Source organism: Pyricularia oryzae, chromosome 1, assembly GCF_000002495.2.
Source record: "Pyricularia oryzae 70-15 chromosome 1, whole genome shotgun sequence".
NCBI classification, from domain to species: domain Eukaryota; kingdom Fungi; phylum Ascomycota; class Sordariomycetes; order Magnaporthales; family Pyriculariaceae; genus Pyricularia; species Pyricularia oryzae.
The window spans coordinates 2,576,887-2,600,157 of NC_017844.1; the positions used below are offsets into that span (position 1 = coordinate 2,576,887).

Here is a 23,271-nt window from a genome sequence, read left to right on the forward strand (position 1 = left end):
CGCATGGGTTGTCCTAGTTCTGCGGGGGTGGGTCGCTTGCTACCTGTAAACTGCTGCTTCCGCCCAAAGTCCAGGGACAAGTCCAGCCTGGGTGTGGATCCCCAGCTTTATTTGAGCCTCACCACGGGCATCAATCAGTGAAGTTCATCAGCGAGCTTTTAATCGGAATCCGTCATCTGCCGACTGCCATCAAGTTCTGTCATTGAAACACAATCTTGAAAGCTTTTCATCTAATCCATTTGTTGCTCCATCATATCAATCGACAAAGACCGCTCATAATCTCGCGGTCTGACGACGCGCCACGCTTTTCGCATTGAGGCGCGCCTGAGCGCGACCTTCACCGTCGATGCATGCATGAGGGAAAGGCTCAGCCGCTGCAGATATCTAGATCTTCGTGAGGTCTAGATCCGCAATGTCGGGAGCCCCTCCTCCCCCTACTCCCACCGCCGGCGGTCCGCCTCCCGCGCAGTATGCAGGCCAACAGCCTCAGCATCCTCCTGCCGCTGCCGGGCAGTCGACCGCGCCCTCTGGCGGTGGCGGTGGCACGACTGCCACTTCGCAGTCGGATCTGAACAAGATTGTAAGTATATTTAAATTTATTTTCTTGTTTCTTTCTCGTTCTTTCCCCATGAGGAATCTCGCGTAGAGATCTATCATTCGTTATGCCTGATCATCGTGCAGCTACCTGAGAACGATGATGCCAAAGCGAGTGCTTTATTTCATATCTGCTGCTTGGCCCTAGGGGAAGTCATTATCAATTCCTGCTGGCCGAAACTTGATGCCAAAAAAAGCTGCTCTTCAAATCAATTGGCATTGCAAATATGTGATTCCCCATGGTTCGTTATCTCGACTATGTGAATATCGGCACGGCACTATCACGTCTCCTAATTCTCTTTCTTACTCTCTCCCTCTCTCTCTCTCTCTCTCTCTCTTCGGGCCTTGAACCGGTTATTATCATCTATCACTTCCCAATGGGAATACCAAACAACCATTTAGTTATATTGCAAAACTCGCTTGACAGCAAGCACTGATGAGCATTCAGTGTTTCGCATCTTCTGCCCCCAAATCACGTTACATCTGCTCTCGCCCTTTTCTTTCATTTGATATTCCCGGAAAATTGTCGACTCATTTCATCATATCGTCGCATCACCAAAACAAGCCGTCATGTCGCGCGAATTCCCAAATTTCGCGGTTGCCAAGGCTGCCAGACACCGAGCAACCATGCAGCAAAACTTTACCGTATGATGATGAAATAACTTCACTCGGATTTTTCGTACTCAACTTGGTCTCAAGTCGTGCTTGCATTCTTAGCAAAGCGACTAACAAATGACACATTAACGCTGACTGTACTTCTTTAGGTTACTGATTACCTGCTCAAAAAAGGCTACACACAAACAGAGGCAACTTTTCGTAGAGAATCAGCTCATGTCAGTGCCGATGGGAGGCCGATTCATACGCGGGCTGAGGACGCCGGCCCAAAGAGATTCATACGGGCCTTCAACCTAGTAAGAGACTGGGTAGAGAATAATCTCGATGTTTACAAGGTTAGTTTTGCGTTTATAAATTATCTATTAGATGTGTTTTCTGACCAGTCTCCTATGTAGTTTGAATTGAGGAAAATTCTTTGGCCTCTGTTCGTCTACTCATATCTGGATTTAGTCGAGAGCGGCTATGCGGACGATTCAAAGCAACTATTGCAGACTCTACGTCCGCAATTCCAGAGCGTTCACTCAGATGCTCTCAAAACACTTGCAATGGTCACCTTGCCGGTGCACGTCAAAGAAAATGACATGACAAGAAAGTACCGAGAGAATAAATATCGTATTCCGCTGAACCAGTTCGTCACTGGAAACCTTTTCAGCTTTCTCGAGCGCGAGTCCGACAGTGGCGGCTCTGTTGCCACTTACATCCTCCAAACTCACTGCCTGCTTGAGTCAACAGCGCGTGGCCCAATCGAGCCGTATAGCTTCGAGGCTATATACCGCAAAACACAGAACTTGGATCTGGATGAGGCCGATGCATCAGAGGGAATTCCCGGTGTCTTCACAGGAAGCAACAACAAGGATGCTTTGGACGCAACCGCACCTCTGAAGTTAGGGCCTCTTCCCATGGAACCCGAGCTTCGAGATGATGTACGTGCCGAGCTTGAAGATGAAGATCAGCGACAGCCACCAGCACCTGGGAGATCGTCACTCGTCGAAGAGTTTGAGGCCAAGATCAAGAGAGAAGACAGTGCCGACGGACCACTAAGAAGTGAATTACCACTCCCTCCATCCCGAGCACGTGATGTTGTCATGGAAATTCAGAGGGTACGGGAGAACCGAGACCGCTTCAAGATCGAGGGTCGGACAGGTGGTGTAGGAGTACCAGTCTCGATTTGCATGTTCACGTTCCACAATACACTTGGAAGGTATGTCATCCGCTTTTCTTGCTTTCCTGGCTTCGAGAGTGGCTAACCGGATCCTGTGTAGCGTTACTTGCATGGATTTCTCCAAGGACAACCAGTTTGTAGCAGTTGGGACAATGGATTCGTATATCCGCGTTTGGAGCCTGGACGGCAAGCCACTTAAGTCCAAGGTCCCTCAGGAGCAAGACATACATGTGAACAACCGCAAGCTAGTCGGCCACTCGGGTCCAGTCTACGGTGTTTCGTTTTCAGACTCGATCGCCAACACCGACCATAACCTTTTTGGCGACGAAAGTAACAGCAACAATATCGACACGGACCCCAAGCTGTTGTTGTCGTGCTCTGCCGATGGCCAGGTTCGGCTGTGGTCATTGGACGTGTGGAGTTGCCTTGCCGTATACAAAGCTCACCACGGACCAGTTCTCCGGGTGTTATGGGGGCCACATGGTCACTACTTTGCAACAGCAGGGTGGGACAAGACGGTCCGAGTGTTTATGCAGGATCATGCGTCGGCGCAAAGAATTATGGTTGGCCACGACACGAGCATATCGGCACTGGCATGGCACCCTAACGGAACATATGTCTTCTCGGCATCAGACGAACAGGATAAATCAATCAGGATGTGGTCCGTTCAAACAGGTAATTGTGTCCGTGTCTTTACTGGTCACACCGAGTACATCAGCACGTTGGAGGTTGCACCCAATGGCAGGATTCTAGCGAGCGCCGACATTGGAGGCAACATTATCTTCTGGGACATCTCGAAGGGCAAGCGCATCAAGCGATGTCGCGGACATGGAAAGGGCGGTATTCCTTCGCTGAGCTTCAGCGTTGAGTCCAATGTCCTTGTCTCCGGTGGACTCGATGGCACTGTTCGACTGTGGGACGTGGAGCTCCCGGCCGATGGCAGCAAGGCGAATGCTGTCGCTGGGCCATCTGCAGCTGCCATAGGTGGACAGCCGGAAGGATCTGGTGCTGGAGGAGCAGCTGGGGACAACGCTGCTGCCGGAGGCTCTGGTGAGCGGAGCATTACAGTCGGCGCACAACCGGGTCAAGCCGCCTCCTCGGTTGGCGCTTCAGTCGGGACAACGAGTGGTAGCGGCGGTGGGAGTGGTGGTACTGGAAAAAAGAAGGGCAAAGAGGTGCAGATAACCCCTGATCAGATCAGCGCCTTTCCAACGAAGAAGACGCCTGTTCTGAAGGTGCATTTCACACGGATGAATTTGGTAGTAGCAGGAGGCTGTTATGATCCGGAGCGATAGGGATACCAGCAGCGACGATGGCATAGGCACAGGGTTACGGTCAGGCTAATGGGCGATCGCATATTCAATAGCGTTTCTTGCGCCCCTTTTCTTGGATCTTGGTACTCTGTTTAAGACTATTGGTCATTTTATGAAGAGACACAATATGATATCTTGGGGGCATCAGTGTTAAGGAAAGAATCATAGCTAGCAAGCATCCTTGCAGAGCTTGTGATTCGCTGTTAGGTAGCTCACAAAATATAAGACTTCTTGATTCAGGCCCTGTCATAAAATCTTGATAAGATGCAGTGATCAGTTGGTACAAAACATTTGTCGGATTACTTTAGTTTGGCCAACAAGTGCACTGACGGGAGCTCTTCAGTTGACTTTAGGTTGGAGAATGAGAAGGCACTGTGGGGTACTTCAGTAGAGCCAACGTCATCAATCCATGGCCAATCATGAGAGATTCGCTGCGGGGAGAACCCACCCGACCAAGCAAAGCTAAGCAAGGTTACTAGGGCGAAGCACCTGCGACCAGCTACCAGCTCCCGAAACCCGCTTGTACACTGACATCTTGTCACCAACTTTGCCGTTTAGCTAAACAACGGACATCACAACCAGCCCGAAACCCAAAGGGGCTCTGAGTAGCCTTGAGCTCTAGGTCGCTGCAGAAATATCCAATTGAAAAAGTCGATCTGCAATAGGATACAGCCAGACGGAGGCTCAACATGGATCCGCTAGAAGAAGCGCCGTGGGCTGACGCGGCTACGACCAGCACCAGCCAGTCATCATCCCAGCAGCATCAGGACGACAATACCGCTACTTCCAAGCCATCAGAAAGCAGCGCGGGTGGCTCCAGCTCCCTCTCTGCCAGCACCGGAGGCCCGCGACCGTCTAGACTCACACCCCGTCGGCTCCTTGCCCAGCCCACCCGCCTGCAAGCTGTCGAGGATGACCCGCTCGGTCCTCTCGGAGCACCGCCCTCAACCGGCGCGACCACTCCGGGTGCAGCTCCGCTATCGGAGAACCTTTCGCCCACCGGCGGCTCCTCCGACACAGGCCCGCCTGCGCCACCCAAGGAGCACTCGCTCGCGATACGGCCCGGCGGAGGAGCGCAGCAGCGCAGGGGAGGGCCCCCAGACCCGCACCGGATCGACGACGATGACGATGACGATCGGCTGTTCGATACCACCAACCGTGGGCCGAGGGTGCCGCCCCCTGTCGCGCCGGCGCCGCATGGTCCCGGAGGGGCGGCGAGGCCCGGTGGGGTGGCGCAGAGTGTGAGCATCGAGCAGGCGGCCAAGCCGACCTTTTGGATTACGGTTGGCGACCCGCACAAGGTTGGAGATTTGACTAGTTCGCACATTGTATATTCCGTGCGAACGAAGGTACGTTACGCCTGTGGCATCCCTTCTGCAAACTCGTTAAGAAAGACCTCGGCTAACGATGGCGCACATATAGACGACATCAAAGGGTTACAAACAGCCCGAGTTCGAGGTCAAGAGACGATACAGGGACTTCCTGTGGCTGTACAACACGCTGCATGGGAATAACCCTGGCGTCGTGGTTCCGCCGCCTCCTGAGAAGCAGGCCGTTGGCCGTTTCGAGAGCAACTTTGTTGAGTCTCGAAGACAAGCACTGGAGAAGATGCTCAACAAGATAGCAGTGCATCCTACTCTACAGCACGACCCGGACTTGAAGCTATTTCTGGAGAGCGAGTCATTCAACGTCGATATCAAGCACAAGGAACGAAGAGAGCCTCTCAACATGGTTGGCGGCGAAAGCAAGGGCATGTTCAGCAGTCTAGGCATCGGTGGTAGCACCAACAAGTTTGTTGAGCAGGATGATGTAAGTTTTTCCTCGTGCCAAACGCAGCATATATGGGATGATGACTAACGGCGATGATACCTGGGTACAGTGGTTCCACGAGCGTCGGGTCTACCTCGACGCAATGGAGAATCAGCTCAAAGCCCTACTCAAGGCGATGGAGACTATGGTTGGCCAACGCAAGGCAATGGCTGAGGCCGCAGGTGACTTTTCGGCATCCCTCCACGCCTTGTCGACGGTGGAGCTCTCCCCAGCACTATCGGGCCCCTTGGACGCTCTTTCAGAACTGCAGACAACGATTCAGGACGTGTACGACCGTCAAGCCCAGCAAGACGTTCTGACATTTGGGATCGTCATCGAGGAGTATCTCCGGCTCATCGGTAGCGTTAAGCAGGCCTTTGCACAGCGACAAAAGGCATTTTACGCATGGCACGGTGCGGAGACAGAGCTTAACAAGCGGCGGGCCGCGCAGGACAAGCTACTGCGTCAGGGCCGGTCGCAGCAGGACAGGCTCAACCATGTCAGTGCAGAGGTTGCCGATGCCGAACGCAAGGTCCACCAGGCGCGACTGCTGTTCGATGACATGGGCAAATTGATGCGTACTGAGCTGGATAGGTTTGAGAGGGAGAAGGTGGAAGACTTCAAGAGCGGAGTGGAGACGTTCTTGGAAAGCGCTATCGAGGCGCAGAAAGAGGTTTGTGTTTGTGTTGCTTGGTGATGACCTTTTTCGTGTTTTTGATTGCTAACATCAAGGACCAAAACATTTAGTTGATCGAGAAGTGGGAGACCTTTCTCATGCAGCTGGATGCCGACGATGATGATGCGGCGTTCTACAAACCGCCTGTCTTGGCTTCGGCTGATAACGGCGGCGGGAACAACAAGCCGGCTGGACAAACGGCTGTGGACCGGGCCCGTGCAAGAATCGACGAAGACTCGGATTAAGTCGTCCTGAAGTCATGTTTTGCTGTCATGCCCTAAAGCGCTGGACTTTTCAACACCGGCCACTACGATACTTCGAAACGACAGAGATTTGTGTCGTCGAAACATGCGCTTTTGATCACTTGTTAATGGTTATCTACCCATGGTGGCTTTGTTAATCGATGCAGAGTAATGGGAGTTCAAAAAAGTGCCGTACTGTTCAAAGCATATATACCTCCGCATCATATACAGGAGATTTCTCTGTCAAAACAGCAGCCGGTGCAAAGTGACAAAAAAAGTTATTTCCGTGATATTATCATACAACAGCCCAATCTCGACTGTAGATTCTTGATGGTACAAACAGGTACAGTGGTTACGGGCCATAGGATGCTTGGTGAGTGGCGCCAGCATTACAATTCTCCATTCCCATCTAATGACAAGAAAATCCTTTCACGGGCCCCTTTTATTTCTTGCCCTTCTTCTTTCCTGCCTTTTCCGCCTTGGCGGCCTCCTTTGCATTCATGCCGGTTGCACCAGAGTCCATGCCAGCAGCCGTGGCATATCCTCCTATAAGGTCGGTCAAGTCCAAGACGTCCTCCTCGGGCGCCGCAGCAGTAGCGGCAGCAGCCTTGTCAGCACCACCACCCTCTGCCACAGCCGCGGCGCGAGGGTCCTCCTTCTTGGCGGCGTCCCAACCGCGACCGAAACGCTCTCTGAAAGCGGCCAGCTTTCCGGCCTCGTCCATCTCGACGTTGCGCAGCGATGAGTCCGATGGCTGCCAGCGGGCGTTGTTCCGCGTGTCCTTGGCGGAGCGGTAGATGGCGTGCGGGCTCGTGGTGCGAACCGTGTAGGTGCTGCCGTCCGACAGCTGAACCATCTGCGTAAAGGTATAGGGGCGCCGGGGCCGGTGGATCAGCGTCGCATGACGCACCTGCTGGCTGCTTCCGCTGCCGCCCGTCCTGCTGACGGTCTCGGTGGTCATGTGTGCGGGGGAAAGGGTCGGGCGGGTGGCGTTGCCAGCGAGGAGGGTTGAGGCTCGCGCCGGGAGGAGGTGTGATGGGAGCTTGCCCATCTTGGCGGTTTTATTTTTATATGGGAGTCGGTTTGGTCTTTTTGAAGGTTTAATCGACGGACGACTGGTGTTTCTTTCTTCTATTACTATTCAGTAGTACCGAGGGCTGTCACCGCATTGGCATCCTATATGGTGTTGAATTGGGGATGCTGGGCCAGACTCGATGCCAGTGATCGCGAATGGCACTTGCAACAATTTTTGGCGGAGTCGCGGCAGACCGTGCACCTTTTGGATCCCTGTCGATTGGAGGTGGGGCGCATAGCAGCCGCAGGTACCGGCGGACAAGCTCCAATTATCGATAAGCGCGGCCCGGGCAGAAAAAGTTGTTGGACGCCATACAATGACCCATTTTCAGTGACATACACCTACTCTTGCCTTTTACAGTGGGCAATTTGTGATTCTTTTCCGCAGCTCAAACACCCCGAGGTTCTTCACTCCATGGGATGACTGCTTGAGATGAAGAGCTGCCGTGGGCTTGCCGCCATTGCCAAGAGCACACCGTGGCACTCAAATCCAAGCACAAAATTTCCATTATGGACACGTGCTAGTGTTCAGTATGCAAGGCCGCCAGGTGGTTATGGTGTAGCTGTGGGCCGAACCTGTGAGTGAAATATTATCTGTAGGACTTTGGGGTCGTTCTTGATGACCATCCCCCTTCTTGTATATCTAAAAATATAGAGAGCCCGGTTGCTGATGAGTCCCCCGTAGCATCGGCCCGCCAAATAGCCACAACACATTCTGGCTGGAGTGCAGCGCCGCTTCCCTCTGCCCCGGATGTTGCCAATCGTGTCAAATCTGTTTTACGGCGGATGCCGCAGTCCGTTGTGGTCATTACGGCCGCCGGGGCATCGCCAACCCAAGGTCACGACAGTGGCTTGTCTGGAAAGCAGGACTTGGAACCCGTTGGAATGACTGTGTCATCCTTTGCCTCCTTGGACCTGGATGGTGACGTGGCTGCCGTTGCTTTCAACGTCAAGAGGCCTAGTAGAACATTGGACGCAATTGCCTGGGGCGGCGGTGCCTTCAACGTCCACGTGCTGGCGGGGACCGAAGCCGGCGCACGTGTAGCGCACCACTTTACGCGACCAAACGGAGCGAATCCGTATGAAGTCAGGGACGGGGAACTCGAACCTAGCAGTCATGCAGCGGCATTGGGTCTCTTCGATGAGCTGGAGAGGAGAACGGGTTGCGTTGCCATCTCCACCGGCACTGACCATCGAGGTCACACCAGCCCGCCGATGCTCCAGGGCCCAGGGGTCCTGTACGTCCTCAAGTGCGCCCTGGCAGAGCCGGCTGAGAGAATGATGTTGCCAATCATGAACCATACCATCGTTGTCGCGGGAGTGACAGACGTAGTGGCAGGCGAATTGCCTCTGAAAGAGGGCGAGCAAGGGGTCGAGGCTCTGAACGGAACTCACCCCACGCTTGGGTTGACGTATGGGAACCGCCACTACCGCAGCCCGGGTGGTATCATACTCAATGGGGACGGATCTGCCCGGAAAGCCTCTGAAAAGTGAGCGAGCAAGCCATAAAGGATTCAGGTGCTTCAATTGCAGCGATACCGCGCGCTATCTGAAGCTACTGCTCTTCTTTCATTGGGCAAGCAGAGAGTACTGGGGCTTTTCCGGCATTGACGCAGACCCAAAGGACGCAGACCCAAAGGGGCTAATATGGCTTCTAGGGGACCGTGCAAGTCATCCAGCCGGTGCTGTATATGACGGCCGCGGCCTACAAGTTCTGTAAGATTTGTATTATCTGATGTAACATAAAAATACCCAAGGTGTGAATAAGAGCATACGATAGAATGTCAACAGAGAGAATTCATCTAGCGGGAGTACATTCGAGCAGAATTGAAATAGGAAACAGGCAAGCTATGGGGTAATACACGTTTGAAAGCATGGGTGAAATGACATTATCACTTCACCAATTGTCCAGGCCAAGTTATTTCAGATCACAAGGCAATCGAGACTTGCCGAACACTCGATTCTTCCAGTCCAGCTCCGCCTAACTTCTAAATAAACATTGTAAGCTCCCAAAGTCCTCCAGAAGAGCCTCTAACCAACCCCTTCGACCCAAGCGTCAGTTCCCCTCGTCTCCTTTTCGCGATAGCTGCTAATATGCACGCATCATCCAATGGGCGAGCCGAACTTGTTGTAGCCACCAACAGCAGGGAAGTTTCCGTCGCTTTGATCGACATACAGCCGCGGCTCAAGCCTGTTATATACGCATGGAGTCTGTCAGCCACAGTTTCGGGCTCTTCTGCAGTTGATCCGGACGATCGCAAATCTACGTGTTAACAGTAGTGTAGGCTCAGAGACTTACGGCGCATCGAACACAGTGCAGACGCCCCAGGACTTTGGAGCTGCGGGCCTACTGCTGTCTGGATTTTGCCCCCGATGCACCAGTTAGTCAAACCTCTCTCTGAGTTTCAGGGGTAGACACGCAGAATACTCCTGGTCCTCTTACCGAAGCTCGTGAACATGGACTTGCAACCCCTTGTCCCGTCACAGAGGTTCTGACAATAAAATGCGGCGTAATCGTACTCTCCGGGGAAATTGAGGCCGTATGTCTATCCATCGAATAAAAGTCAGATAGTCTCACGCGGGCCGAGGTTTCGAGGATGCGGTATGCCCTAGGTAGCCAACAAACTCACGGCGCTTCCTGCCAACACATGTTGCGCTGCCCAGTCGGGGTCGATGCGGTATTGTGAGCTTGCACGGCTCAAGGGTGAGGAGACCTGGGAGTAGTAGATGGGCCAGGCTTTCACGACGCCCCCTGACAGACTCAAGACCAGAGCCAGGACGGCCAGGATCCTCGCGATGGACATTATTTGTAAGAGTTAAAATGGTAGATGTCTGGTGTTTCTATGATGCGCAATGGGAAGAGGAAATAACAGACAAAAACATAAGTTATTGCTTGACCAGACGTGTGAATACAACGATTATGGGTCAATTTCATAATTCAAGAGAAAGGAAGAAAACATATATTCCAAAGAATTCACCACAAGGCTAGAATCCACGAACAAATGATACCCCAGGACACAGCAGCTGCGGCTTTGAATGCACTAGAAGGAGCTCCCATGAGACTGCTTTCGTTCATGGGAATGACGACTACCTGCAACTTGCCGTCTGTTCGGCAACGTCCGCCCTGCGACTTCTCTATAGACTAGGTACCTAGATACCTACCAAGGTAAGTAGGTAGGTAGACTTCAGGTATTCGAAGGTGGCGTGTCTGAGAGGCAGTGAGATTTTGAGTAACGTCCTGAATTAAGTGTAGGTCAGTAGCTGCCCGAATTTGACATAGTTACCTACCTACCTACCTAGGTAGCTAGGTACCTTGTTCCATTGACATGATATGGAGGCTTCCTAGTTTGAATATTGTTCACACTTTACCTCATTGATGACCGAGACATGAAGATGCAGCTGGCGAAGAGCAAGTAGCATCATGGTCAGGCGTGTTTGTTTGTCCTACCTCGCTTTCCATGCGCGATCATCGATCAATAGCAGGGTGTCGGTAACATCAACAACGAATCAGCGTGCTGATCCGTCTCGGTGGTGACAGGCAACTTACGGAGTAAACCAGCTGAGTAACTGTATTTAATATGTTCAATGACCAAGTAAAAGCAGGCCTTCAAAACGAGCAAGCAAAGTAAATTACCCGCGGATTTGAAATCAGCCCCTAATGTATTGATCGTGCGCTTCACACTCTAAGCATACTTTTCACAAAAGGTAGATGCCTAGTTAGGTTGGAATGGTCTTTGGCCTCATCAATGCCAGCGCGCTGAATCATCGCAAATACATTTTTGGTGGTAGAAGATCCCATTCGGGCAAAGCACACCCGACGCATTCTCCGGCAAGATCGGCGATTGGCAAGTTCGCAATGTATTCTCCGGCTCGGGCAACTGCATCGCTAATGCGTAGGAACGGATGCGAGCGATGCGACGACTATGAGGTGATCAGTGGGTGGTAGGGATGATTGGCTGCACTGCACTCCCTTCATCCAGTAACAGGCCAATTGGTAATCCACGCACATCACCCATCTTAGTTGTCCCAAAAGGGGATCATGCATGTTTTTGTTCGATTTGTTCTCCTTGGCCTCGGATCATCTTTAGTATTCATAAGAATGATTACAGAACTAAGGAATACGGTAATTACAACAGACACTCTTTTACTACCGGTACGTACGTGGCCCTGGCAGAAAGGATCAATAGTGGGTACCTCTCCAGTGGAGATTAGGTCGCTTGCGGTTGGTCTGTTTTGAAGCACTGTACTGTATACCTGCCAGGGACGATAGACAGTTGTGGCCGAATTAGCGAGCACTTGCGTCAATGATTGTTAAGCAACCCCCAATGGAGACAAGCAACTTGCCTGCGGTGACATTTCTAATCCACCCCAGATACTACAACCAGCCGCGAGCTCCCTTTCATCCAATGCTAGCTCGAACCAGTTGCAACAGGACCCCGCGTCTTTCCGCATCAATATGTGGCCCTCACTGACTCGGCAAACTATATGTTCGAGGGGTTCCTCCCGAGCTTGGAAGCAGCTGGTTGGAGCTCTATCGTCATCACAACTGGCAGCTGCTCGCGCCCACGCTATCCGTCCTCAAACCCAAACTCAAATCCCTTATAACTCGCTCCTAAAAACTACAACCAGAGCAGCAAGCACTAGTCAACCCGTCAACATGGGAATCAAAACTGACATTCACCTGTATACCACCGGTACGCCAAATGGCATCAAGGTGTCTATCCTGCTCGAGGAGCTGGGCCTCGAGTACCAGGTGACCAAGATTGACATTATGAAGAACGTGCAAAAGGAGCAATGGTTCCTTGACATCAACCCCAACGGTCGCATCCCGGCATTGACCGACACTTTCACCGATGGCAAGACCATCAACTTGTTTGAGAGCGCCTCCATCATGCAGTACCTTGTGGACCGTTATGACACTGAGCACAAAGTGTCGTACCCCCACGGTTCCAGGGAGCACTACCAGGTCCAGAACTGGGTCTACTGGCAGATGGGCGGCCTTGGCCCCATGCAGGGTCAAGCGAACCACTTCAGCCGTGAGTCTGCAATCCTTTTTGTTGCTCTATGATTTGACCCAAACATTTTGCTCGCTGGTTGTTAAGACAGCCGAAGTTGGTTGGTGTCACGAACACTGTTGGAAGTCTCGATGATTTGGTCGGATGCTTGCTGGTTGGTATGAGCCAGCGAGTTCCTCGTGGTGTCAAGCCGCGGCGCCGTACATGACAAACATGCGACATGTGGCGAAGTTTTCGTGGTATACAACCTATGTCATGAAGAAAATCCACTCACCGGTCATAACAACTTTCAGGCTACGCCCCGGAGAAGATCCAGTACGGCATTGACAGGTACCAAAACGAGACCCATCGTCTTTATGGCGTGATGGAGACGCAGCTCGCTAGCAACCCGTCCGGATACCTTGTCGGTGATAAGGCGACCATCGCAGACTTTGCCTGCTGGGGATGGGTAGCTGGTTACTGTAAGTGGTGCTTGGTTTATTTCTCACAACTGTGATTATACTCGCAGGATCAGTTCACGTTTGCTGACGGCAACAACCTACACACCTACCAGCATGGTGTGGAATTGACATTGAGCCGTTCCCTCACTTGAAGGCATGGCTCTGGAAGCTGAAGGAGAGACCTGGTCTTGACAAGGGTCGCAACGTGCCTACTCCGCACACGGCTCTCGATCACGTTGGTAAGAGCCAGGAGGAGCTAGACAAGATGGCCGAGGAGTCGAGGAAGTGGATTCAGGCTGGCATGGCCGCTGATGCTAAGAAATAGGCTCATCCGGTATACGTAGTAAATACTGAATGTTTAGGTAGGTAAGGTAATTACCTAGGGAGGCACCTAGACGATTGAAAGTAATCGAGGTCTAGTTTCCAAGTTTTTGCGGGATTCGGCAGATAAAGAGTGCTAGTGCAACATGAAAGGTGTGGACCTAATATTGTAATCTTTTACTTGGATACATCTGAAGATATTCCAGCCAATTTGCCGAATTGTTGACAATGTGTCGTTTTTTTAGAGTTTTTTTTTTTTTTATTGCGTCTGACAAGCGCATTGCGAGGAGGAAAGGTACCTACCTAGGTACCTAGGTACCTAGGTACGCAAGGTAGACCTATTCATGTATGTACGCAATACTGTGCCTTAACTTAGTACCGCCGCTTTCAATGTATCTACTTGCTGTGCCCCACTGCAGCTGGGCGGGGGCCGTCTGACCATTGGCCCGATACGCATTGCCTATCATGCATTCAGGCTTGTTCTGGCTTACGTAAACGAGGCCAAATTTCCAGCGTGGATCTGGATTCTTATTCTGTTTCTTAGTCTGGCGTCGCGAGCTGCATTGCCGCTTCACGCAAAATCCAAATCGCAAATTTCTTTGCACATACATCCCATCCTTTCCATCCCATTCATTCCCTGCGTGGCATCGCCACTACTACTTCAAAATGTCTTGGAGAAACCAGGGAATTACGGGCTCGAACAATATCCCGTTGGGCAAGACGCGCCGCTTTGGTGGCGAGGCTGAGCCCGAGGATGCGCAGCCCAGCTTCAACTCCGGTTCCAACTCTGCGCCGTCGCAGCCGTCGTACTCGGGCGGTTTTAATGGCGGCGACCGCGACGCTAAACGCGGTCGCAGTCCTGAGCCAAGTAAGTCTGGATTGCCTTGAGGGGTCCCTCATATCTGATGGAGGATTGATGATGCTCACAATTGTTGCTTGATCGTTCCAGGATCCGAGGCCGACGGCCCGAAACGACGCAAGAAGCGAAACCGATGGGGCGATGCTACGGACAACAAGGCCGCCGGCCTGATGGGTCTTCCGACCGCAGTCATGGCTAACATGACAGCCGAGCAGCTCGAAGCCTACACGCTCCATCTCCGAATTGAGGAGATCACGCAGAAGCTAAAGATCGATGATGTGGTTCCCGCCGACGGCGACCGGTCGCCTTCGCCCGCGCCTCAGTATGATAACCAGGGTCGCCGTGTCAACACCAGGGAGTACAGATACCGCAAGAAGCTGGAGGACGAGCGTCACAAGCTCATCGAAAAGGCTATCAAGACCATTCCCAACTACCACCCTCCGTCCGACTACAGAAGGCCCACCAAAACGCAGGAAAAGGTCTACGTGCCGGTCAACGACTACCCGGAAATCAACTTCAGTGAGACTACTAACCCCCTAACCCCTCTAACTATACTCCTAACCTGCCCTCACCTGACCTCGTCTATGGACGGGCTGTTCGTACTCTGCGGGGTGATTTACATGCAGACGCTGTTCAGATTAACGAGACGCGAGGCAGACTTTGGGCTGTCTACCCGCTTGACTTGATTGGTTCAGAGCTAGTTGAAAACGTACTAACACTCACCCTTCTTCCCTCTCAAAGTTGGCTTACTTATCGGCCCCCGTGGCAATACATTGAAGAAGATGGAGTCTGAATCCGGTGCCAAGATTGCTATTCGTGGCAAAGGTTCAGTCAAGGAAGGCAAGGGCAGATCTGATGCTGCCCACACCAGTAACCAGGAAGAGGACCTTCACTGTCTCATCATGGCTGATACCGAGGAGAAGGTCAACAAGGCCAAGAAACTGATTCATAACGTGATCGAAACTGTGAGTAGACACCAGGCATCACATCCCGTTCCCTCACGAAGCTTTTACTGAACAAGTCCTTTGTCTCTAGGCGGCCTCCATTCCTGAAGGTCAGAACGAGTTGAAGCGAAACCAACTTCGAGAGCTGGCTGCGTTGAACGGTACTCTGCGTGACGATGAAAACCAGGCATGTCAGAATTGTGGCCAAATTGGCCACAGAAAATGGGAATGTCCCGAGAAGCAGAACTACACCACCAACATCATCTGCCGAGTCTGTGGCAATGCTGGCCACATGGCGAGGGATTGTCCCGATAGGCAGCGTGGCGCTAGTTGGCGCAACGACGGACCAGGGTTCCGCTCTGCTGGTCGCATCGGCGCCGGGCCTACCAGTGGTGCCGAGGTTGTCGATCAGGAGTATGAGGTGAGTGATCAATCAGGCTCTATAAGCATCTACATGTTCAGACAGAGGGACAAGTGACTAACTGGAAGCTGTTTATTCACAGGCTCTCATGCAGGAAATTAATGGTGGTCCTGGAGGCGCAGCTCCTGCTCGTATCGAAGCTGGACCAGGAGGTCCGCCGACTGGTCCCAGCGGCGGCGGTGATAACGCCAGGCCGTGGCAACGAGGCCCTACTGGTGGGGCCGCACCCTGGCGCCAGCGCAACAACGATCGCGAAAACAACGACGATGGCCCCCGTGGTGGAGGTTTTGGTGGGGGATCTGGTGGACCAGCACCTTGGGCCCGTGATCGCCAAAACCGGCAGCATGAGGACCGTGATCGTGGCGATGGAGACCAACCCTGGCGCAACCGAGACCGCGGCGACAGAGACCACCGTGACCGTGACCGTGAACGGGATAGGGACCGTGATCGCGGCTACAATAGCCATGGTGGCGACAATGGGTATTCTGCTGCGTCTGCGTCTGCCCCAGCTCCCTGGAGTCAGCCCGCCGGTGCACCTGGCTATGGCGCATACCCTGGGTATGGCAGCTATGGCGGTCCTCCCGGAATGGGCGCTCCTGGAATGCCTGCGCCACCTGGATTGCCCGGAGCCCCTCCTGGACTTCCAGGTGCCCCAGGGCTGAATGCTCCACCGGGGCTGCCTTCGGACTTTAACGTCAGTGCCTTGATCGCACAGTACTCTGGCGGTGCTCCTCCGCCGCCTCCTCCGTCTGGTGACGCTCCTCCGCCTCCCCCGGGTGATCAGTCACCTCCGCCTCCTCCGCCAGGAGCTTAGACCATCCGAGAGATGCAGTATGAGCCGACTCACTGCCAACAGCATTAGAAGAACACGAGACATGAAACTTTGCCTCAAGCCTGCCTGGTCTAGCCAGAGACTAACCTCACTAACGTGCCGACTTGAGGCTTCTTTACGATTCCTAACCGACGGCAGTAGTCATAACTTGTTGCTCAGCACTTGCGTCTCGGATATCGCGGCTCTTTGATTCAAAAGCAGAATCAGAATCGGATTAACGTATCAAAATCGATAATGTTTGCTTACGGGTCAAATAATTCGGCAGAGTATGCAAGCGCTAATCGAGAGGCAAAGAAAGATGCGGACTATGGCGAGAAAGGGTGTTCAGGGGACTAACCTTTTGCACAAGTTGGCTGTCTCTGGTAGGGTATTGGCGATTGGTCTTCTGTCGCGCAGTCATTAACGTGCTCTGGGCGTCCATAGCACGTCGGCTTGCTGCTTCTGAAGATTGGACGACGACTGACCCTACACACAGGCTCCTTCAATTTCCTATCCGACTAACCATGTATAATAACGAGGCGTAAAGTCTCTTTTCCGATACTGTATCGCGATCTTTTCGTCTTTCAATATATATCCAGTGACGTAGTCAACTCGTTCTTGCTATTGCAGATGTGAATGCCTCGTCCGTTCCAATGTGATGCGGATACTTTCACTGAGAGGAGAGCCATGTACATTGGGTTTTTGTAAGGAGTGTTAAAATTAAAAGTCCAGGCACATACGTAGGCAGTAGGTAGCTGGTATCTGTTCAAGTAATCATATTTACTAGCTCCCTCGTGTTGACGCAAACATGTAGTTGAGTATTCGTTGCCCATTACCAGTGGGCCTATCAAGTAACACATCCCTTATGTGACTACGGGCCATCAACGAAGTGGATAGTTAAGAAAAGCCTAGGCACTTTGACACATTAGCTTTCTTTGTACATACAATTGGTCTTGCCTTCTTGCGTCCCCCCTACTTTTAATCCTGGTATTTTTATTCCCGACAATTTGTATGCGACCTTTCCGATATACACGTACAGTTACGACAGGCTCTGCCTTTTCATTTCTGCGTCGGCGGCACCAACTGCTTCCAATTTGGCAGGTAATAGCAACCCCACAACAGCAGGGCCGGGGCCGACCAACTTTGTACCACACCGCAACAATGAGCAACGCCGCCGCGGGTAGAGACCATTCTCTTCCCGGCGGTCTCAAATGCAGCGGCGGCAGCCAAAAGTCGTTGCCCAAGTCACTGTTTTTCCCTTCGCCGAAATCGACAAGCAAACCTGCTGCTGGTTCGGACCGCCAGCGGAACGTGCTCCTCTTCTTCATCCCCGGCAACCCGGGTTTAGTCGAGTACTATGGTCCGTTCCTCTCGCACCTGCGCCGGCTGCTGGACGAGTCCGGGCCAATGGCCGTTGCCATCGACCTCTACGGCACCAGCATGTCCGGCTTCGACGACGCGGACCACGACGCGCCGTTCCGCATCCCGGGGAACCCGCCCAGGGACGTCGCGGACCAGATCTGCTTCGTGGAGGGTCGAGTGGCCGAGATTTGTGCGGCTGCGGCGCGGCCATACGACGCCGTCGTAGTCATGGGCCACTCGGTCGGGGCGTACATTGCGTGCGAGGTGGTGCACCGAGGAAAGCAGCGACGGCGACAAGAGCAGCAGCAGCAGCAACAGCAACAGCAGCAACAGCAGCAACAGCCAGTGCAAAATTCCAACGGCTTAACCTGCACCAATCCCGACGATTTCCGCGCGGGCATCCTCCTCTTCCCGACGATTGCGCACATCGCCCTCTCACCGTCGGGCAGGCGGCTGGACCGGATCCGCAAGGTTGCGCTCCTCGACAGGTACGCCCACGTGGCCGCGGCGCTGCTCCTATCGGTGCTCCCGCTCGCGCTGCTGCGCTTTCTCTTGCGCACGGCCTGGAAGATGCCGCCGCACGCGGTGGACACGACGGCGGCGTGGCTCGGGAGCCGCGACGGCGTCTGGCAGGCGCTGCACATGGGCAAGGATGAGATGCGCGTGATTGGTGAGGACCGCTGGGGGGACGAGTTCTGGGAAGAAGTCGGCGGTAGCAATGCTGGCGCTGCTGCTGCCAGGCCGGGAGACGCGGGGACCAGGTTCTTTTTGCTCTATGGCAAGAATGACCACTGGGTAGCTGAGGATGTCAGGGATGCGTTCCTGGCCAAGAGGGAGGCGAGAAAGGGGCTGCAGACCAAGGTCGTTGTTGATGAGACGGGTATGCTGCCGCATGACTTTTGCATAAACTACAGTGAGCCGGTCGCGGAGAAGGTCAAGGTCTGGCTTGAGGAGGCCCTCGAGGGCTTGTAGCCATACTCTGTCTCTACTCGTGCTGCTGGCTGTTTCGAGTACCATTTCTCGAGTGGGGAGTCGATGGTAAGCATTGTTGACTTGAACTTGACATAGATCACAACGAGGGGGACGAGTGAGGTATTTTCTGTGCGGCATGCATATGCTGGCATAACCTGTTATACAAAGTCTTGGAGACTAATAGGCAGTGCATATTTACACGTTGGAACCCCATGTCCTTGAATTTTTCGAATTTGTAAATATTCGCTTGAGTAAAATCTTTCTTAATTATGAGATCGTTGAGCTTCTCGCTATTTTTCCGGGCATTTCATATCATGCAAAAAGCAAGACACTATCCAAAGGTATAATTCGCTCGCTCGCTTCCCAAATATCCAGACCATACGCCTCGTGCTTGGTTCCAAATATCTACAAAAAAGAAAAAAAAAGAAAAAAGAAAAGAAATATAAGAAATTAAACAATATCAGTCGCTTCATTATAATTGGTAAGTCATATCCCTTTGTGATCCCACCAATTCTCATCATCGTTGACCAGTTCCCGGTCGAGGAGCGCCTTGTCTGCATCTGACAGGGCTTCCACAGGCTTCTTTGGCGTCGCCTCGGATCGCCTCCTGGCCACAGACACACGTGAGCCCACAAACTCGCGACGGTTCAGGTTGCTATCGGTGTAGGCCTTGGACCCTGGCCCGTTGTAGGGAGCAAGTCTCGAAACGACCTTGGCCCTGTCAAACTTTGGTCTGTCGCCCATTGTGTTGTTCACTCCAATGCTGCTCCCCTCCACACACTTGCCGCCTCGGAAGGCGACGTCGACTGCAACCTTCCAGACCTCGACCGGCTTGCGCGTCATATCGTCGGTGTAGAAGCGCCGGCAGTGCGCGGCCTCGTACAAAAACTGCAGCGGGGTCAGCGAGTCGGCGCTCTCGTAGGCGTTGCGGAAGTTGAAGCTGAGCTTGCTGAGGCTGGGGAGCAGCGGCACGTTGGCGATCTTGGGGAGGTTGTCGGGCAGTTTGGTGTCCTTGGGAACTTTTTGGAGCGCATCCTTGAGAAGGTCTTGGAACAACTGGAACTTGACCACCTGGGCGCCTTTGACACCTCCAATGGTTTGCATCGGGGCTTTCAAGGGTCGGCCGCCTAGAGCAAGGGACCGGGCGCCCTGCTCGTTGATGAGAAGGCGCGAAATAACTGTACAGGTCGATGCACAGAACCCATCACTGACAATGAGGATGTTCTTGCCCTCAAAGTACGGCTCTGGCGGCGTGTCGTTCGGTCCATAGCCTGAGATGTAAAAGTCACCCTCTCCGACAGTTGTGTTGCTCTTAAAGTTGTATCGCAGGAGGTTTGTCATTTTGTCCTCTTTGGCGTTGACTGGTCCCCAGAGGGCTTCCCAGCTCTGGTAACGCTTCAGGTCCTGGTCTAGGGGATTGTTGACAACGTTCCGTTCTTTCGGAGTGCCATAGTCCACTTTGCCAATGATGTTGTACGCATCTGTGGCGCGGATGCGGGTACCGTCAAACGGCTCTGCCCGGGGGAACAAATTGCGATAGAGCTCGAATGCCATGTGGAGCATGCCACCGCCGTTGGCTTGGAGATCCAAGATGAGCTTGGTTCGCTGCTCCCGGCGACACTGCTCAATGAACTCACGTACCACGCGGCGGAACTCGACGAACTCGGAATCAGTCTTCGTGGCGGTCGGCTTGGGCGTAAATGAGTAGATGGACAAGACGGCAACGTCCTGGTACTCAGAGCCATTCATGAAGTAGCCTGCAACATAGTCGTTGTAGTGCTTCACGACAGGCAAAGGATAGCCGGGAACTGTCGGCTTGTTGATAGGGGGAGAGCTGCTCGACTTCTTCTTGTCTTTTTGCTTGCCAGAATCCTTCGGGGGTGGTATTTCATAAGCCAGGTGAAGCTGCCGGCCGTTGGAAATACCCGTCAGGTCCTGTCGGAGAATAGCGCAGTTCGGGTGCGATGCAACGGTGCCGTTGGCGTACTTGTAGATGCTGATGTCGGGAAGCTCAGTATAGCCGCCGCTCCTGAAATAGCCACCACCACCACGTGCCCTGGCCGCGGTGGTAGTGAACAAGTTGTTATACTGCGCATCAGGGTCCTGCAGAGCACCTGCGGAAGCAACTATCTGAAGGTAATCAACCACTGGGATTCCATCAACGCTGACCACGGCTGACGGGGTGAAACCTTGCGAACGGGAATTCTGCAAGTCATCCTCATCGTAGATTTCGGGAAGCTCGAGTCCGTCTTTGGATACGGACTTGAGCCCCCTGCTGGACTGGAAGCCAAACACTTGAAGCAGAGCTGGTTTGTAGTCAAAATGACCATCGTTGAGCTGATTCCACATCCTGTTCACGTCCCAGGTAAACTCGAGCTGAGACTTGTAACCCCCTGCTGATATCTTGTCCTTGATCTGCCTCAAGCCGCCCACCAAGTCGATGGCGGGCAAGAGGTACGTCTCAGGGGGGTTCTTCAAGATACCAATAGTACTTTGCTGCTCCACGTATGGACCGAGATAGTCCATGAGCTCCATGTCATGGTCTCTGGCCAGTGGTACTGATGCTAGACAAGCCAGTGCCTCGGACGGCTTGAGATGGGAACCAATACCCGACTTGGCTGCATTTCGAGCGATTTCGCAGGCATTGTTGTCGTTGACGTCCTCCTTTGCGTGTTTGGCCGAGACACCAAGAGTAAAAGCCGCCAGTGCAAGGGTGAGGGTTGCCCCCAACATGGCTTTGAGATGACGGCCTTACACAAAAAGAGGCGGCAGTTGAAGGTTAACTGCTCGGCAAATCTTCAGATAGACATTGACAAATCCCAAGTTTCAGGTTGTAAGTTGGCACGAGACTAGGATATTTCGGGTATTCGAGATGAGTAAGTGGTGACCTCTATTAAGGGATAGTGCTGTAAAACCAGAAACAAGTAAACAAAGTGAACGGCCAAGTGAAGACAAGCAGGGAGCTGCTGTAGATATGGAGGCCAAGAACTGGAAAACAACCAACCCATCGTTGACGGATCGGACCACAGCCTTCCCTTCTCGCGCATCCTGGGTTGGCTGAGTCGGGTGAAGGGTCTTGGCGCCCAGCTTATGCTGCGCTTACTATTTCTGGACGACCTTGACAAGTTGATGTACTGTAATTAGTGAAACCCTTACGAATGAACCACCACTCCACCTGCCGCCAATCGCACTTTTAACATCAGGCTTCCAGACTACCCATGATAACTTTGCAAGGGGACACGGGACCAGGTCGTGTCGACTGATTGTTCATCGTGAGACGACACTCGACCACCTGGGGATCCTTTCCCGACGCACGAATGCCATGGCACTAGGTCCCAAGAAATGAATTTGTGTCAGCATCAAGGTAGCAATTGCGGCGCGTTCCAAAATCAGATACCGAGAGGAGCTCAACAGCCGTACAGACGTGCTGCATTCTCTTCTTTCTCCTCGAATCTCCTATTAAAGTTCATCCAAACTCCTTCTGAAAGAACTCTCTTTGTTGACGACCTACGAATACGTCTTGGTCGCGACTCGGACTTTGGCAAATGGGGACCGATGGCAAAGGGGAAAAAAACCCGATGCAATGACAGCGCACATTGGAGCGAGGATTGTCCTTGTTAATAGTGGAAGATTCCGACAAGAGAGTTAAATTCAGTGTGTCTATGACATGTCGATCTCAGGATCGCCATGGTACTGCTGCTGTACGAGTCCTGTTGATCCCTGTGCAAACACAGAGAGAGTTTGTGTATGTGTGCTGAGCCTGGTTCGGAACAAGTGCAAACGTTTGTGTTGAAAAAGTCAATTTTACAGCTGCAGCTGCGAAGGATAACGCAATGTCGCAAACAAGCGCCTGCTTGGTCAGTGTCGTCAAGCAGCGGCTAACGCGGCTGCCTGAACAGTCAGCAGACTGAGTAGAGAGCAGACAGATGGCACAATTGCGACGAACCCCAAGCCTTGACATGCATGACAAGAGAGACATGATGAGACGAACCGACAGTGGCTCGGTGAGGCGCAGGCAAAGCCCCCGATCTAGACTAGTAAGTAAGATAAGATAGAAGTTGTACTCAGGGACTTTTTGTCTCACTGCATAGGTGAGCTGTTAAGTGAGATCTTTGCCATGAAACAAACCTCGCATTGCAGAGCATAAAGGGGTTGAAAAGGGGAGCAAGAAAGAAGCAATGTGATCAACACAACGAAAACAAAAAAAATACATCAATGCAATCAATCATTTACTCACTCAACTTGGTTACGAAAGTCAGCTTGCGAATGTCAAAAAGTCAAAAAGAAACAGCTATTGACCCCGACCCGATTTGAACGGATAACCTTACGATCTGGAGTCGTACGCGCTACCGTTGCGCCACGAGGCCAGTGTGTAATTCATTGATAACTGTGCTTTCTGAATGTGACTATACAGATAAGTCGTCATACCACCATGCACAAAATCACAGTATCCATGCTGCCCTCTGCCTGTGAATAGGATTGTCTGTTGTGATACCAAAGTCTTTGGGAAATAAGCAACTATGATTGCAATTGCCAGCCGGTCAAACGTGGCTACATGTCATACATTGCCAACCGCTCAAGGGTCCATGCTCAATCACACATGTCACTTTGCTTTTAACCTTCACAGCGAAATTTAAGTCA

At 52.6% G+C, this 23,271-nt stretch overlaps 9 protein-coding genes and 1 non-coding gene across 10 annotated transcripts; 6 read left to right on the forward strand and 4 right to left on the reverse strand.

The window, feature by feature from the left end:
* The first annotated feature begins 82 nt into the window (after positions 1-82).
* Positions 83-3,932, forward strand: MGG_06742 (uncharacterized protein). Its single transcript, XM_003709408.1, has 4 exons — positions 83-580; positions 1,359-1,544; positions 1,605-2,410; positions 2,472-3,932. The coding sequence occupies exons 1-4, from the start codon at positions 413-415 to the stop codon at positions 3,664-3,666; spliced, it is 2,355 nt and encodes a 784-aa protein (XP_003709456.1). The 5' UTR covers positions 83-412; the 3' UTR covers positions 3,667-3,932.
* Positions 3,933-4,198: 266 nt separating this feature from the next.
* Positions 4,199-6,727, forward strand: MGG_06743 (vacuolar protein sorting-associated protein vps5). The gene is made up of 4 exons (XM_003709409.1): positions 4,199-5,033; positions 5,107-5,493; positions 5,564-6,166; positions 6,241-6,727. Exons 1-4 carry the CDS (start codon positions 4,374-4,376, stop codon positions 6,412-6,414), a joined length of 1,824 nt encoding a protein of 607 aa, XP_003709457.1. The 5' UTR covers positions 4,199-4,373; the 3' UTR covers positions 6,415-6,727.
* Positions 6,612-7,681, reverse strand: MGG_06744 (uncharacterized protein). Its single transcript, XM_003709410.1, has one exon. It carries the CDS (start codon positions 7,460-7,462, stop codon positions 6,854-6,856), a length of 609 nt encoding a protein of 202 aa, XP_003709458.1. The 5' UTR covers positions 7,463-7,681; the 3' UTR covers positions 6,612-6,853.
* Positions 7,682-7,847: 166 nt separating this feature from the next.
* On the forward strand, positions 7,848-9,420 carry MGG_06745 (uncharacterized protein). The gene is made up of 2 exons (XM_003709411.1): positions 7,848-8,063; positions 8,171-9,420. Exons 1-2 carry the CDS (start codon positions 7,919-7,921, stop codon positions 8,977-8,979), a joined length of 954 nt encoding a protein of 317 aa, XP_003709459.1. The 5' UTR covers positions 7,848-7,918; the 3' UTR covers positions 8,980-9,420.
* A 168-nt stretch (positions 9,421-9,588) lies between these two features.
* Positions 9,589-10,289, reverse strand: MGG_06746 (uncharacterized protein; the record flags this gene model as incomplete). Its single annotated transcript, XM_003709412.1, has 4 exons — positions 9,589-9,676; positions 9,785-9,842; positions 9,929-10,031; positions 10,116-10,289. The coding sequence occupies 4 exons, from the start codon at positions 10,287-10,289 to the stop codon at positions 9,589-9,591; spliced, it is 423 nt and encodes a 140-aa protein (XP_003709460.1).
* Positions 10,290-11,717: 1,428 nt separating this feature from the next.
* On the forward strand, positions 11,718-13,480 carry MGG_06747 (glutathione S-transferase). Its single transcript, XM_003709413.1, has 3 exons — positions 11,718-12,521; positions 12,794-12,961; positions 13,054-13,480. Exons 1-3 carry the CDS (start codon positions 11,942-11,944, stop codon positions 13,263-13,265), a joined length of 960 nt encoding a protein of 319 aa, XP_003709461.1. The 5' UTR covers positions 11,718-11,941; the 3' UTR covers positions 13,266-13,480.
* Positions 13,481-13,813: 333 nt separating this feature from the next.
* MGG_06748 (branchpoint-bridging protein) lies at positions 13,814-16,907 on the forward strand. Its single transcript, XM_003709414.1, has 5 exons — positions 13,814-14,129; positions 14,211-14,639; positions 14,862-15,085; positions 15,156-15,485; positions 15,568-16,907. Exons 1-5 carry the CDS (start codon positions 13,928-13,930, stop codon positions 16,297-16,299), a joined length of 1,917 nt encoding a protein of 638 aa, XP_003709462.1. The 5' UTR covers positions 13,814-13,927; the 3' UTR covers positions 16,300-16,907.
* A 251-nt stretch (positions 16,908-17,158) lies between these two features.
* MGG_06749 (uncharacterized protein) lies at positions 17,159-18,630 on the forward strand (the record flags this gene model as incomplete). The annotated part of the gene is made up of 2 exons (XM_003709415.1): positions 17,159-18,098; positions 18,147-18,630. Exons 1-2 carry the CDS (start codon positions 17,308-17,310, stop codon positions 18,628-18,630), a joined length of 1,275 nt encoding a protein of 424 aa, XP_003709463.1. The 5' UTR covers positions 17,159-17,307.
* A 357-nt stretch (positions 18,631-18,987) lies between these two features.
* On the reverse strand, positions 18,988-22,622 carry MGG_06750 (uncharacterized protein). The gene is made up of 2 exons (XM_003709416.1): positions 22,051-22,622; positions 18,988-21,958 (listed from the first exon to the last, which is right to left on the reverse strand). Exon 2 carries the CDS (start codon positions 21,361-21,363, stop codon positions 19,117-19,119), a length of 2,247 nt encoding a protein of 748 aa, XP_003709464.1. The 5' UTR covers positions 21,364-21,958; positions 22,051-22,622; the 3' UTR covers positions 18,988-19,116.
* Positions 22,623-22,925: 303 nt separating this feature from the next.
* Positions 22,926-22,997, reverse strand: MGG_20065. The gene has a single exon. It is a non-coding gene; the product is annotated as a tRNA-Trp (tRNA).
* Positions 22,998-23,271: the final 274 nt, after the last annotated feature.

Excerpts from the sequence above, each read along its gene's own strand:
- MGG_06743 (XM_003709409.1), top strand. The coding sequence starts at position 4,374 with ATGGATCCGCTAGAAGAAGCGCCGTGGGCTGACGCGGCTACGACCAGC. Across the intron at positions 5,034-5,106 it reads TATATTCCGTGCGAACGAAG|ACGACATCAAAGGGTTACAA; the intron begins GTACGTTACGCC and ends GCGCACATATAG. Across the intron at positions 6,167-6,240 it reads CTATCGAGGCGCAGAAAGAG|TTGATCGAGAAGTGGGAGAC; the intron begins GTTTGTGTTTGT and ends CAAAACATTTAG.
- MGG_06748 (XM_003709414.1), top strand. The coding sequence starts at position 13,928 with ATGTCTTGGAGAAACCAGGGAATTACGGGCTCGAACAATATCCCGTTG. Across the intron at positions 14,130-14,210 it reads CGGTCGCAGTCCTGAGCCAA|GATCCGAGGCCGACGGCCCG; the intron begins GTAAGTCTGGAT and ends TGATCGTTCCAG. Across the intron at positions 14,640-14,861 it reads CTACCCGGAAATCAACTTCA|TTGGCTTACTTATCGGCCCC; the intron begins GTGAGACTACTA and ends TCCCTCTCAAAG.
- MGG_06745 (XM_003709411.1), top strand. The coding sequence starts at position 7,919 with ATGAAGAGCTGCCGTGGGCTTGCCGCCATTGCCAAGAGCACACCGTGG. Across the intron at positions 8,064-8,170 it reads TGTAGCTGTGGGCCGAACCT|CATCGGCCCGCCAAATAGCC; the intron begins GTGAGTGAAATA and ends AGTCCCCCGTAG.
- MGG_06744 (XM_003709410.1), bottom strand. The coding sequence starts at position 7,462 with ATGGGCAAGCTCCCATCACACCTCCTCCCGGCGCGAGCCTCAACCCTC.
- MGG_06747 (XM_003709413.1), top strand. The coding sequence starts at position 11,942 with ATGTGGCCCTCACTGACTCGGCAAACTATATGTTCGAGGGGTTCCTCC. Across the intron at positions 12,522-12,793 it reads TCAAGCGAACCACTTCAGCC|GCTACGCCCCGGAGAAGATC; the intron begins GTGAGTCTGCAA and ends AACAACTTTCAG. Across the intron at positions 12,962-13,053 it reads GGGATGGGTAGCTGGTTACT|CATGGTGTGGAATTGACATT; the intron begins GTAAGTGGTGCT and ends CACACCTACCAG.
- MGG_06750 (XM_003709416.1), bottom strand. The coding sequence starts at position 21,363 with ATGTTGGGGGCAACCCTCACCCTTGCACTGGCGGCTTTTACTCTTGGT.
- MGG_06742 (XM_003709408.1), top strand. The coding sequence starts at position 413 with ATGTCGGGAGCCCCTCCTCCCCCTACTCCCACCGCCGGCGGTCCGCCT. Across the intron at positions 1,545-1,604 it reads ATAATCTCGATGTTTACAAG|TTTGAATTGAGGAAAATTCT; the intron begins GTTAGTTTTGCG and ends TCTCCTATGTAG. Across the intron at positions 2,411-2,471 it reads TTCCACAATACACTTGGAAG|CGTTACTTGCATGGATTTCT; the intron begins GTATGTCATCCG and ends GATCCTGTGTAG.